The sequence below is a fragment of the Phascolarctos cinereus genome, unplaced genomic scaffold (assembly GCF_003287225.1).
Source record: "Phascolarctos cinereus isolate Bilbo 61053 unplaced genomic scaffold, phaCin_HiC Scaffold_4;HRSCAF=312, whole genome shotgun sequence".
Classification (NCBI taxonomy): Eukaryota; Metazoa; Chordata; class Mammalia; order Diprotodontia; family Phascolarctidae; genus Phascolarctos; species Phascolarctos cinereus.
In genome coordinates this window covers 712,769,973-712,784,526 of record NW_027555847.1, presented here as the reverse complement: position 1 = coordinate 712,784,526, position 14,554 = coordinate 712,769,973, and the positions used below count along the sequence as shown (strand labels likewise).

Sequence of the window (14,554 nt, the reverse complement as noted above, 5' to 3'; positions counted from 1 at the left end):
GTGGATGGAGCATTCTTGTGCCACCCATCCCCACCCCAGCATGTACCACTTACTTACTCACTGTCTGTCCTGGCCTCTGGCCATCCAAGACCCATTTGGGGATTCAGAAGAAAATCCCCAAGGTCAGTGGGAGTATTGCTCGCCCACCCAAATGGAGCGTGCTGTGAAGTGGCCCAAAACCCATATGTGACGGGCTGACAAAAAGCTAAGGGAATTTCAGGCTGCATGAAGAAAAGCCTGGCTTACAGAGCAAAGAAATGAGGGAGAAGCTGTGTGATATACTCGGCCCTGGTTAGACGGCACCTAGAGCACTGGCGGATTCAGTTCTAAGCAGCCCTGGCATGGAGGCTGGAGAATCGATCCTGGAATCGGGAAGCCCTGAGTTCAAGTCTTGCCTCTTAAACATACTGGCTTTGTGACCCTGGCAAGCAAGAATGGATGGGCAGGAGCCAATGGAAGTGGATCTGGGGAGCCGACTGTTACACTTTCAGCACGTCTAGCTTGAAAGCCCTGGGTTTGAATCCTGCCTCTAAATTATACTGTCTTTGTGACCCTGGCAAGCAGAAATGTGCTGGAGCCAAATGTTCACTTTTCAATGTGAGTGTTTATACCTCAGAAGCCCTAGGTTCAAGTCCTGCCTCTTTTAACACACTGGCTTTGTGACCCTGGCAAGCAGGAAGGTGGTAGAGTCAGTTCAACCTGGCTCTGGGGAGCCAATTAAATGTTTAGTGTGAGCATTTATACCTGAGAAACCTGCAAATGCCACAAATCAAGGTTTGGCTTGTTATGCGTGGCCAGACTGAAGGGTGAAAAAAAAAACCCCAAGCTGGTTGTTAAACATGTACCAGCACACCTCTACTAGCAAGTCACTTACTTCTCAGCGCTCTAGGCAGTCTTAAAGCTATAAATTAAAGTGAATTCACACTGGTGGAGGGAGTGCCCTCACCCGGAAATTCCCTATACCAATGTAACCCCGAGGTCCAGTCCCAACTCCTAGCCCTATCTGGGTCCACATTTGGAAATTTGCATTTGCTGATGCTAACACCCTGCGTGATAGAATCGGGAGTTAGGAATTTGGTTTGCTGGGTTAAAACACTGGGCCAAACTGAATAAATGCAATTTAATTGCACTAAGTATAAAAATCTTCTACTTGGGTTCAAAAATATGATTTTAGAAGTACGAGGTGGGGGAGAAATGGCTCAAGGACAGTCTGTCTGAAAACGATCTGGGGGTCTAAGTGGATTTCCAGTTCATCCTAAGTCCATAGGATGCTATACAGGATACACAGTAGGATAACAACCATGCCTCTCTGTGCCTCAGTTTCCTCATCTGTAAATGGAGGGGGAAAACAGATAACCTCTAATGTCCCTTGGACCTGAAGATGGTCAGTTTAGAGAAGAAACTTCTCAAGGGGCCAGAGGACTTGAACAGATGTCATGTGGAAGTGGAATCAGAGGTCCTGGGTTCAAATCCCCACTGCCACTTAGAGACTGTGAGACCTTAGACAAGTTGTCGCACTTCCCTGGGCCTCAGTTTACTTCTCTGTAAAATAAGAGAGGCTGGACTAAATGGTTTTCCAGAGAGTTAAACTAATTATGTGGAACAATATTCAAACACAGCCAGCCGACACAGTGCACTTGGAGTCAGGAATCCTGCCTTAGACACATACTGACTGTTAACCTCTACTTGCCTCAGTTTCTTCATCTGCAAAATGGGTATAACAACAGCTCCTGCCTCTCAAGGTTGCTGTGAGGATCCAATGAGATAATATTTGCATGCCTTATTAGCTATTAATAATAATGATGATGATAAATAATAATACCACTGATGGGTCTCTTTGAGAGGTGCTGAGATCCCCATCACCACTTTTATTCAAGTACGGACTGGACTGTTGCAGACACGCCTGCCAGCTTGGAGCTTCTGCAACCCCTCCATCCCACTTCCAGAATCCCCCAAAGTCACGAGATGGAAGGAACCTTGGAGACCCTCCAGTTCCATCCAAATCTACCCCGCCAAGGGCTGACTTCCCGCCAAGGAACACACATACATAAAGCCTTGTACTAGGCCACAAGACAGACCACAGTCACTGCCTTTTATTAGCCCGAGACAAATGGAGACGGAAAAGCAAACTTTTTTATGGGGGCAGAGGAAAAGGTTGTACCCTGGGACACCGGCCTCCTGGCTGTGCCCCTAACAAGACGCTCCAGCTCTAGGCTTCGGGCGCCTTCTCTGGCTCTCCCCCACCCTGGAACTGCTGAGTGACTGAATCCCTGGGGGAGAAAGGGAGGGAGGGAGTTCTCTCCTCACCCACTGCTAGCTACCAGTTTGCAAAGCCCACTGTGGCTGGGAGTGCCACCACCCTGACTTTCACATCTGGGGTGCACAACCAGAGCTAAAGGAGGACACTCATGCTAACGGGTGGTCTCTGAGGCCTTACGCTATCAGAAAAGGCCCTGCTGTCCAGGAAGGGATGGAGTGGCCGGATTTCCTTCTTCTGTAAACATCATAGATCATGGGATCACAGGTTTAGGGTCGGCAGGGATCTTAGTTGAGCATAGTATAGAGTACAACTCCTCCATTTTACGGATGAGGAAACTGAGACCCAGAGAGGTCGAGCAGAATGTCCAGGATCGCACAGCTAGTGTCTGAGGCAAGACTAGTAGCCTGGTCCTCCAGACTCCAAGCCTCGTGTCCTTTCTGCTACTCCCAGAGACCTCTAAAGTCTCTGTTAGTCCTACAGCTTATAGTTTTAAAATGCCTAACTAACCTCTCTAAGACTCAGCTCTAAAAGTCAAGACATACTATCAACCTCCCAGAAAGTACACTGGACTTGAGTTAGGACGGGTTCAAATTCTGCTTCAGACACTTACTAGCTGTGTGACCTTAACTGCTGGGAGCCTCAGGTTACCCATCTGTATAATGGGGACAGTAACAATGACAGTTCCTCAGTGACATGTTTCCCAGAGCTTTCTGCCACCCTTGCCACATTAGTAAGTAGAAAGTACGATGGACATGGAGACAGAGGACCTGGGTTCAAATTCACACTCAGCCACATATTGGGTGTGTCTCTTAACTTGTCTGTCTCAGTTTCCTTATCTGTATAATGATGGGGTTGAACTAGGTGGAGTCCCAGGTTCCTATCAGCTCTTATGGTCACAGGACAGTAGATCTAGGAATGGGGGGGGGCGCATTCCAGGGACTGTCTAGACCATCCCCCCATTCTACAGATGAGAAAACTGAGGCCTAGGGAGGTGAAGTAAGTACAGGGAATAAGTCTAAGAGGCGGGATTTGAAACCAGGTCTTTTGACATGACAGTAAGCATTCTTTACGCTGTACCCAGCTGAGAACCCTGAGGTACAGAGTGACTTAAAGGTCAAGGTATGTAGCAGAGCCAGGATTCGAACTCAGTTCCTCTTTCAAATGCAGGGCCCTCTGTTCTCAGTCTGCCTCATCCTCCTGGCATCAGGCCAGGCAGGGCTTGGGAAATGTAGACCAAACTGTATTAATGGATTTTTTGTGAGCCTTTGTCCCAGCGGCCTCAGCCCAGTGCCTAATGGCTGGGGAGAAGAAAGGAGGGGGTAGGGAAGAGAACTGAGGAAAGCGGGCCTGGGAAATGTGGGCGTGGCCAATGCAAATCCGGAGCGCTCATTAGCATTCTGGGAGATTCTCCGCCTAGTCAAGCAACGTGTGGGAGGATAAGAAACAGCCTGGCTCTGAAAAAAGACCAAGTTCTCCTCTCTCAAAGGTCAGCGACGCCGGCCAGCCCAGGGAAGAGGCTGCGTGGGACCGTGGCCACCGTCCTCAGGCTGCCTTGGGAAGGAGTAGCTCTGCTCCGCTTGGCCTCCGAGGGCAGAATGGGGAGCGCGGCGATGGCGCGAGAATGTCACACAGTGGGAGAGGAAGAGCCCAACTCGGGGGCGGGAAGACCCGAGTTCAAATCCTGCCTCAGACACTTACTAGCTGCGTGACCCTGGGCAAGTCACTTAACCTCTGTCTACCTCCGTTTCCTCATCTGTAAAATGATCCCATGATCCTACCTGTGTGTCCTTGGACAAGTCATTTCCTCAGAGTGACTCAGTTTCCTCATCTGTGGTCTCTAAAGCGGTGCTTCTACAAGGACAGGAAGGTACGACGGAAAGAACCCTGAGGCCCCCTCTTACAACCTGTGACTCTGGGCACGCTGCCCACCTCTCTGGGCCTCGGATCCCTTGCACCAACTTCAATGTCTGAAGACTGGTTTACCTGTTTCATCTGATCCTGACAACCCTATAAGGCAGGTACTCCCGGGAGTGTTATCCCTGCTTTACAGGCGAGGAAGGCGACTGAGGCCCAGAGATTGCCCGTGGTCACAAAGGCTAGGAAGTGTCAAAGGGAGGATCCGAACCTCAGAGAAACCCCAAAGAAATCACTTCTCTCCACACCAAGACGAAACACTAAGGAAGAGCCCAAAGGAGAATGGCCGAATAATCCACACAGGAAAAACCAAGTGGATGAAGAGTAACCTTAGCCCAGACTATGCCTGCAGTGGACTGGCAGCTCAGCTCTACAGGGTAAACTCATCCTGGAATTCCAAAGGTTGGTCAGTGGGGCAATTCCACTAAGGAATTTCTCCACTTGACCAACCAGAGCCTGCAAACAAGAGCTCCCCCAGGGAGCCTGGCCAAGGTGGCCTCAAATAAGGATTTTCCACGAACGCAGCAAAAGGGCATTCTTTGAAAGGACCGATCACACCCTCCAGAAAAATCCTAGGAAAGATTTAGCTCTGCAATGGTCTGGGGGACAGGAAGGGGCACTTTCAAACCAAAGCAAGCTAAAGTTCATGGGGAGACAGGGAGTGAGGCACCAGGGCAGTAAAGCTTTTTCAAAGGCACCACGTGAGAGGTCTTACATTGTTCAGTTGTTTCAGTTGTGACCAATTCTTCATGACCCCATTTGGGGTTTTCTGGAGACACTGGAGTGGTTTGCCATTTCCTTCTCTGGCTCATTTGACAGATGAGGAAACTGAGGCAAACTGGGTAAAGTGACTTGCCCAGGGTCACACAGCTAGGACGTGTCTGAGGCCAGATTTGAACTCAGACCCAGTGCTCCATCCACTGCACCACCTAGTGTGAGCAATCAGAGGCATTTTTCCATGAATATATACGTTACTCCCCCTTCCAGCTAAACTAACACGCAATATTCCATCTCCTATCTCCACACCTCTGCACGGGTGGCTTAAGATTGGCAAAGCATTCCACAAATATTATCTCATTTGATCCTCACAACAACCCCTGGGATGTAGGTGTTATTATTATCCCAATTTTAGAGATGAAGAAATGGAGAAAGGCAAGTCAAGTGACTTGCCCAGGGTCATACAGCTAGTAAGTATTACAGCAAAGATTTGGACTAGTCTTTGTAAGACCAGCACCTAACACAGGGCCTGGCACATAGGAGGTACTTAATATACCTGCTTGTTGATGGATAGACCGCTATCACTACAGGTGAAGTAACAAGCATTTATTAAGCACCTACTGTGTGTACTGCCACCAGTTTTCAAGTCTCTATTAAGTGCCTTTGGGAAGCCAAAGACAGTCCGCTCACTGCCTTCACTATCAGAAACCCCCATCAGAGTTAACAAGCCAGGAAGACAGTCACGGGGCTAGCCCATCCGTCCATCTCTGTGCAGATGGGCAATGGGACAGAGGAGGAGGAGGAGGCAGCAAGCAGGCTCGGTGGCATTTGCAGAATGGCACAGCCTTTTCCAAGAGCCCCAGCTGGGTCCCTCAGGAGACAGGCCGGGCTGTGAGCCGGGCAGAGAAAGACGAAGAGGACAGGCAGGAGAGGAAATCATTCTTCAGTTAAATGAGGCCAAAGAGGCTCGAGGAAAGAGGGGAGGAACTCCGATAAGCCTGGACTATAAAAGGGGAGAGGGTTTTTTTTCAATGGCCCTTGTTTTCCATCTAACCTTTGTCTGCTCGGGAAAAGTTCAGCTCGGATCAGGTAGGCAGAAGCAGCGCCACCTGAGAGGGAGAGAGAATGCCAGGGCAGAAAGGAAGCAGGGGAGGAGGGGACGGATTCCCACCAACGGGCCTGGGGCCTGCCCACGTCGGGCATCTGAGGAACCGGAGCTTGTCATGAAGGACCCGGCTCTCCGTAACTGCCTGTCTTTAAATGAAGGGCACTGGACCGTACAAACTCTGAGGTTCCTTCCAGATCTCACACTCTATCGTCAACATGGACCTAAGCTATATTACCTTGGGTAAGCCAGTGAAACTCTCTGGGCCTCAGTTTCCTCATCTGTAAAATGAGGGGATTGGAATACATGACCTCTAAGGATTATTCCAGATCTCACACTCTATCGTCAACATGGACCTAAGCTGCATCACCTTGGGTAAGCCACTGAAACTCTCTGGGCCTCAGTTTCCTAATCTGTAAAATGAGGGGATTAGAATTTGTGACCCCTAAGGTCCCTTCCAGCTCTACCTCCTCTGGACAATATCTACCCAAGCTGTGTGACCATAGCCAAATCACAAATTTTTAGAGAAGATAGATATAAGGAGTGATGGGCATTCCTGAGTAGTGATCACCCAGCCTTCTCATGAAGACCTCCAGTGCTGGGGGAAATGCTAGCTCCAAGGGGCAGCTCACTCCAGGGTTTTAACAGCCCTCATTGTTAGAAAATGCATTCTTCTGTTGACCTCAACCCTGCTTCCCCTTCATCTCTGGTTCTGCCCTCTGAGGCTAGGCAGAATGTCTACACTAGGTTCCACAATTAGTCTTTTAACCATCTGAATAGAGCTAATAAGTCCCTTCCAATCCAGGATGCCCAGCTCTTCCTTCTAATTCAATCTAATCCAATAAGCACTGATTAAACACCCGCTGTGTGCCAGGCACTGTGCAAGACACATACAAAGATAAAAACGAGGCAGTCCCTGCCCTCCAAGAGCTCACAATCTACTGGACTGTGCCACCATTGCAGAATGTGTGTGGTGTTTCTTCTCCCAAGAGAATGTAAGCTCCTTGAGGGTGGGAATGGTTTCATTTTGATCTTTGGAATTCCCAGCAGCTGGCACATAGTAGGACCTTAATACATGGTTATTGATGGGCCAGGCCCAGTCCTTTTGGGGTCCATCTCGGCAGTTCCCTAAAATGTGGCACCCAAGATGGACCACAATATTCCAGATGGGGTCTGACCAGAGTAAGGGATCGGCAAGAGAGTTCAAAGTGACAGTCTCTAAATGCCCCCCAGAAACACTTGTTTTTTAACCTAGAACAGGAGTTATGCATCCTCTGCGTGTGAGTCGTGAGTCGCAGCCGCCTTTCGCACTCTGATGAAGCCTATAGCCCACTTTTCAGAAGAATGTTTCCAAATGCATAAAATAAAATACTTATGAATATAAAGGAAATTAGGGTCTATGGCCCCCAGGTTAGAGAGGTAACTGGGAGTCACTGAAGCTTCCTGAGAAAGGGAGGGAGTGCCGAGGTCTGACCTGTGAGAATGTCTCACTTCACCTCTTTGGGCCTCAGTTTCCTCTTCTGTAAAATGGGTTGGATGAGACAATCTCTACATTCCCTTGCAACTTATGTATCTAGTTGTTCTGTACACCAGACTTCTGCTAATAACGAGTAGGCTTTAACTGGCTTTTGGGGCTGGATTTTCATGACTCTGGGCCTCACGAGACAGCCTAGACGCACGTCAGGAGCAGAGCTGGGCTGGGACTTACTAGTTAGCTTCATAAAGCTCTGCCTGGAAAACCCAAGAATCCTAAGATGATTTCTGGAGAAAAAAGGACCATCAAGGAGCACCATTCAGGCGGGCTTCCAACATAGACTCAAGCTCTAAAAAAAAATCGAGGGTCAGGTCCAGCCAAACTCGGTCCTCTTTGTCAATTAACCAGTCAACAAGCTTACATTCCATGAAGTATACCAACCTATACCAATATAAGCAAATACAAATCAACAAACATTTATTAAGTGCCTACTGTTTTCCAGGCACTGTGCTGGGAGATGAGGATGCAAACACTAAACAGTCCCTGTCCTCAGGGAGCTTCCGTTCTATGACGTATACCAACACATACCTGTATAAGCAAATATAAAACAATCAAGCATTTATTAAGTGCCTACTGTTTGCCAGGCACTGTCAGGCTAGGAGACAAAGATACAAACACTTTTCAACAGTCCCTGTCCTCAGGGAGCTGATGTTCCATAAAGTATACAAACACACACTCATATAAGCAAACAAAAACCAATCGAGCATCTATTAAGCCCCTACTATATACCAGACATTGGGCTAAGTGTGGGAGATACAATGACAAACACTAAATGGTCCTCAGGAAGCTTACTTCTCCCGGCTTCCATTCCACCATCCATGATGCCATGCTGCGGAGGACACCCCAACAGAAGATGCAGGTTCACCGTACGTACAGTCTGCAATGCCAGCCTCCATCAGAAGGTACCTACCTGACACACACAACTCGTGACAATAACCACTTTTCCAAAAGGGAAAAGAAAACCATCGGGACGGCCTAAAGCGTACTCAACCCGGGAAACCAACTGTGGGCTGACGGCGTTCGAAGATCAACATAAACACATTAAATAAAGCACCAGAAAATGCAGGAGAACAGCACAGACCAAGACAAAATGATTCATGATCAGGGAGGCCCTATATGCCAAGAATGCCAGTACTGTCCAACAACCATGATAACATCAGTACGGAAACCCTCATTCAACAGATTCATGAAAGACCTTTAGAAAACATAATACCCATGTACGTAAAAAAAAAAACACCACAGTACAGATAAATCTAGCCACCAGAAAGAACACAAAATTAAATATGGAGCTGTCCAACGACCCATAAAGTTTCATTCAGTCTTGGATTTTCCTATTTCATTGACTTACTTTGACTCATCGCTCCCAAGTTAAAAACAAAAAAAGTGAGCCAGTAGAAGGGCGGCTTACTTCTGCAATGGGACATCAAGGCACACGACGTGAAGCCCAGAGCACGCCTCCACTCCTTTCACTTCACATCAATGCAAAACAAAAACAAAAACAGAACGCAACCACGCCCACACAGGCCCAAAAGATCACCCCAAGAACGGAGGGAAGTACAATTCACAACCATATCATCGTAATTAAATGTTCCTGCACCAGCATTCCTATCACCCTGCAGAGGAAACACAGGGGCAGAACAGCTGGTTCTAGGCAGACAAAAACTTACCATGAAAGGCTCAATCTTCCTGTCTTTGCAGAAACTATGACTTCTCCTGGGGACAGGCATAGGAGTAAAACCTCGCAGGGGGGATTTATTGTTATCGGCTCTGACCCTCTCTTTTTCGGTGTCATGCGGCACCTAAGTAACAAAAGAGAGAACGAAGATTGATGTGATGAAAAGTGTGATGGACTTCTGAGTCAAGAGACTTGGGTTCAAATCCTAGTTTTGACACTTACTCGCTGTGTGACTTTGGGTAGGTCACTGTACCTGTCAGAACCTCAGTTTCTTCTTCTGCCAATAGAGGGCAATAATTCTTGAAATACCTAGCCTCACAGGGTCTTTGTGAGAAAAATACCTTGTAAACCTTCCAGTGCATCAATCAATCAGCAAACAGTTATCAAGTACCTACTGTGTGCCAGGCACTGTGCTAAGCTAACAAATGAGAACTATTATTATGGAACAGAGGGACTTTTTTTTAGGTTTCATTTGGATTTTTTTTGGGGGGGGGCATTCATTAGGACAACATGCATACAGGCTACAGGAATTCCTAGTTAAATAGTCAATGGGTATCGGTCAATTCAGTGCAATTAATCAAACACAAAACACCAATGATCCAGCTGCCTTTACAGCCAATGGGACACAGCTATTGCCTAAGGGGTCCATTGCTGTGTGAACCTCAATTCCCCAATTAGAGGGTAAGCTCCTTGAGGACAGAGCTCTAGGTCAGCTATCTCCTGCAGCCACCATACCACCCACAACCGGGCTAGGCACAGCAGACACAAAGGAAGAGTGACTGAGGCAGCAGAGTATGATGTAATGAGGACCTGAGTACAAATCCTGGCTTGGTTACCGGTGAGCTGTGTCAGCCAATAAACAATTACTATGCATTTACCAAGAGTCAGGCAGGCATTCGGCCAAGCTCTGGGGCTACAAATAAGTCAACAAGAATTTATTAAACACCTACTATGAGCCAGGCTGGGGACACAAATAAGTCAACAAGCATTTTATTAAGCACCTACTATGGGCCAGGCATTGTGCTAAGCTCTGGGGCTACAAAGAAAAGTGAAAGACTGCCCTCCAAAAGCTCACAATTTTAGGGGGGCAGACAACAAGTAAAGAAATACATACAAATGAGACCAAGACAGAATACAATGGAGATAATCCATAGAGGGAAGGCACAACTGACCATAGAGGGCAGCTGGGAAAGGCTTCCTGTAGAAGATGGCTTTTTCACAGGGACTTGAAGGAAGCCAGGAGACAGAGGTGAGGAAGGAGAGCATTCCAGGCTTGGGGGGAGTCACCTCACCCTCCCAGAGCCTCAGCTCCTTCCCTTTGTAAAAGGAGAGCACTGGACACTAAGGTCTCGAAATCCTGTGATTCTATTTTTACAGGAAAAGAAGTGACCCTGCTGTTACCATCAGCTAGAGGGCTTCGTGACAGGCAGTGTGGTGCAGAGGGTAGACAGCTAGCCTAGGCATCTGGAAAACCTGGCTCTGCGTCTCACCTCTGACCCAGACTGGCCGTGTGACCTCGGACTCGTCAGCAAAACTCTCGGGTTAAGGAACATATGGTAGTTGTGCCTTGGGAGATGGATTCCAAAGCAGTATCCTCTGACAAAAAAAGGATGAGGCTTTTCAGAGTTAAGGGTCCCATTACTTGCTAGCTACTCTCCCGTATTTACTCAGGCACATGTGAACAAGTGGGGCAGCCTGGGGGCATAGTGGATAGAGTCAGGGAGACCTGAGTTCAAATCCAGCCTCAGACACTTCCTAGCAGTATGATCCTGGGCAAGTCACATAGCCCTGTTTGCCTCAGTTTCCTCATGTGTAAAATGAGCTTCAGAAGGAAATGGCAAACCACTCCAGCATCTCTGCCAAGAAAACCCCAAAGGAAGGACGTAAAGAGTTGGGCACAACTGAAAAACACGACTGAACTAGCAATGTGAACAGGTGTTTGGAAGCAGTCATAGAATCATATCTAGGAAAAGAGGCTTAGAGCTATTTGAGAGCACTGAGTCCAATCCCCTCCATTTTACAGATGGGGAAACTGAGGTTCAAGCGTTCTGGAATAAATGGGTTGTCTGGGCTTTCCAGCTCTCGAGAAATGACAAGGATGAGGAAGGTGAAAGAAAGGAAAGGAAGGGGGCAGAAGCAAGCGATAAAGAGACCCACTGAGACACACACACACACACACACACACACACTTCATGGTCCATTAGCTTTTCTTAACTGATTTTCTTTGTTATAAAGAAAAATTCATTGGACGGGGGGGGGGGGGGGGCATCTCTGGAAATGACCAGGATGTTAAAAAAAACAAAAGACAATGATTAAAATTTGTTTTAAAAATGTCAAATAAAAATATCATTTTATTTAGATTTTTAAAATTATTGTTTTAAATATTATATTTTTAATAAAATATGATTTTAAATTAAATATTTGTTTAGTTTTTATTTTTTGTTTTAAATTTTTGTTAATTAAAAATTTTTAAATAAAAATCTTATTTCATTCAATAAAAATTTTTATTTTATTTTTTAATTTATAATTTGTTATTTTTAAATAAAAATTACTTTTAACAAAACTATTTTTAAAGAAAAACTTATTTTTAATACAAATTTATTTTGTTTTTAAATAAAAATTATTTTAAAATACCATCTTATTTTATTTTTTAAACAATTTTTCAAATTAAAGTTTGTTATTTTAAATAAATTTTTATTTTCTTAAAAATATTTTTGATAAAAATCTTCATGTACTTTTGAAATTAAACATTTTAATCAAAGTGATTTGGCATTTGTGTTTTTGGAGAGATAAAGGACAGCAGTAGCTGATTAAATCAGGTGTCACTGAAGCACCCCAACCTCCTGCCAAATGACTCTAGACCTGATTCTTGGGCCCAGGAGCACAGAACATGCCCTGTGTGAGAAGGGTCAGCTCGGGGCGGTCTAAGGGCTTCTCAGATAAACAGAAGGGAACAGCCTTCCTGCTGAAAACCCAAGTCTGGGGCCAGGGAGGCAGGAGCAGAAACTCCAGCGCCCGTGAATGGGGCCCAGAGCCGGAGGGCAGAGCGGCTCTCCGGGCCTGCAGCCAGGGCACCCTCTGCTACAACGCTGCCATTCTCCCGGGCCGTCCTCAGCAGCAGCGCTGCTGCTCCAGTCTGGGGAAGGCTTAAATGTGACATTTCCATTGGCGTTCTCCCAGAAGCCCTCTCCCCACTGCTCCCAGAATAGCAATCCTGTAGGCAGAGAGGACAGGAATCATGGGGGGGGCACACACGGCCTATTGCTGTGTTCTCCGGCCACGCTGGTCTACACTAGAAGGAAGTATCGGAGATGGCGTTTGAACCCAAATTCTTCCCACTGTCTCACACGCCTCACTTAGGGTGTAGTTCCCCAGGAGGATATAAACTGCTTGAGGGCGGAGACAAATGTTTCACGCATTTTTTGGTTCCAACCAATGCTCTCATCAGGGTAGGGAACCCTGAGCACAGAAGTCCCCTTCATCAAGGCACACTGGCAGCCTTTTGGTAATTTAGTCTTAGTGAGCTGTCTAGGGCATCGAGAGGGTGCTAAGTATATTGGGTAGGACTTGAATCTGGGCCTCCCCCGATTCTAAAACCAGCCCTCTGGTTTATTACACTATACCTGCCTAACACACAGTAGGTACTTAATAAGAGTCTTGTTGAATTAAAATGTGCCACCTGGACTTAGGCCTTATAAGCTAGGGTGGCCCAGTAAATAGGCCTCTGAGCCAGACCCTGGTCACTTCATTTCTGTCTGCCTTAGTTTCCCCACTTGTAAATGTGATAATAGCACCCACCTCTCAGGACTGTTGTAAAAATCAAATGAGATATCACTTACAAAGAGGTGCCTAGCACCTTCATAAATGTTTGTCTCCCTCCATGAATTGAATTTTTTTTTTTAGTGAGGCAATTGGGGTTAAGTGACTTGCCCAGAGTCACATAGCTAGTGAGAGTTATGTGTCTGAGGCTGGATTTGAACTCAGGTACTCCTGACTTCAGGGCCAGTGTTCTTATCCACTGCACCACCTAGCTGCCCCCATGAACTGAATTTTTACTGACCAGGGTAGACACCTAGGATCACAGATTTAGTGTTGGAAGGGACCTTCAAGTCCCCCTCATCCAAACCCCAACATTTCACAGATGAGGAAACTGAGGCCCAGGAAAACATTTGTGCCCAAAGTAACACAGGCAGTAAAAAATGAGAGCGCTAAGTCCTCTGACTAGAAACCCAGTGCTTTCTTACATGGTACCCCAATGGAAGTGAGTGAGAAGGAAGAGCTGAACATGGCTCCATGTTCATGAGGACAAGTAACTGGAAAGAATGGAGAGAAACTGGAAAGTTGAGAGGAGGAAAGAAAATGAACCCAAATGGGCCCAGGCATAATGGTCTCACTCAAGAGTCACGGAATCAGGGAGGAGAAGTATCTCGCAGGTCACAGAGCACAGAACGCTGAAGCCCCAGCGGGACCCCTAGAAACCACCTGGCCCAACTTTATCCTTTTATAGGGGAGGAAAGGAAGCCAGGAGCAGACCACTACAGCGGCTGCCTGCAAACGGGGGGCTCTTTCCACTTATCTTTGACCATATGATTTGGCCTTGCGATTTCTCATTAAGCATACATTCGTACTTTTTCTTTTTGGTCTCCTAACCTGGGGCTGGGAATACGGGAGGTGTGCTGAACAGAAGTAAATTTCAGTAAATAAATACCTTATTATCCTCACTGGCTTTCGTTTCCCAGGGTGGGAATTCCCTGTAGACCATCATGCTCTCAAAACTCTTCTGGCCTTTTAATGATTCTCTTCTTCTTTCTCGGGCCTCCTGCATGAGGGACAGATTCTCTCGGACTGCAGCAGGGGCTGTCTTTTCTGAATAAGTACGCTTGATATTTCCAAAGTCCGAATCATAGTCTCCCCTCCTGACTTTAGTTCTCCCATGGAAAGAGCTCACTTTCTCCCTTTTCTCCACAGAGTTTCGGGGAGCCCAAACTTCATCCTCAAATAAGGTGGCATCTTGAGCAACAGGGGAAGTCTTGGGAGGCAAGTTTACCTCCATGTTTTTAATATCAAGTAAAGGAGTGTTTGCCTCAGCTCTGTAACTCCAGCATTTAGTGTTTTGCGGCCAGTTAGCAGACGCCACATCTTTTTTCTCATCCTCAGCTGGTATTTTCTTCCCGGCATCAGAAGGTGAATCCGAGTATTGTTCAGAAAGCTCAGACTGGGGCGTGCCCCAGAGAAGAGGGGTGAATTTGGTGCTGAGAGCTTTCCGTCTACTCGGTTCATGAGTGGGGGACTCAGTCTTCTCCTTGCTTATTTCAGGTCCAGAGTACATCATGGAGCTGGATTCCTCAG

General features: G+C 46.8%; 1 protein-coding gene across 1 annotated transcript in view; it reads right to left on the bottom strand.

The window, feature by feature from the left end:
* Positions 1-14,554, bottom strand: part of KIAA1671 (KIAA1671 ortholog) — a 217,808-nt gene that overhangs the window by 117,740 nt on the left and 85,514 nt on the right. The window contains 2 exon segments of the mRNA XM_020996320.2: positions 9,198-9,329; positions 13,914-14,554. Coding sequence (XP_020851979.1) covers positions 9,198-9,329; positions 13,914-14,554 — 773 coding nt within the window.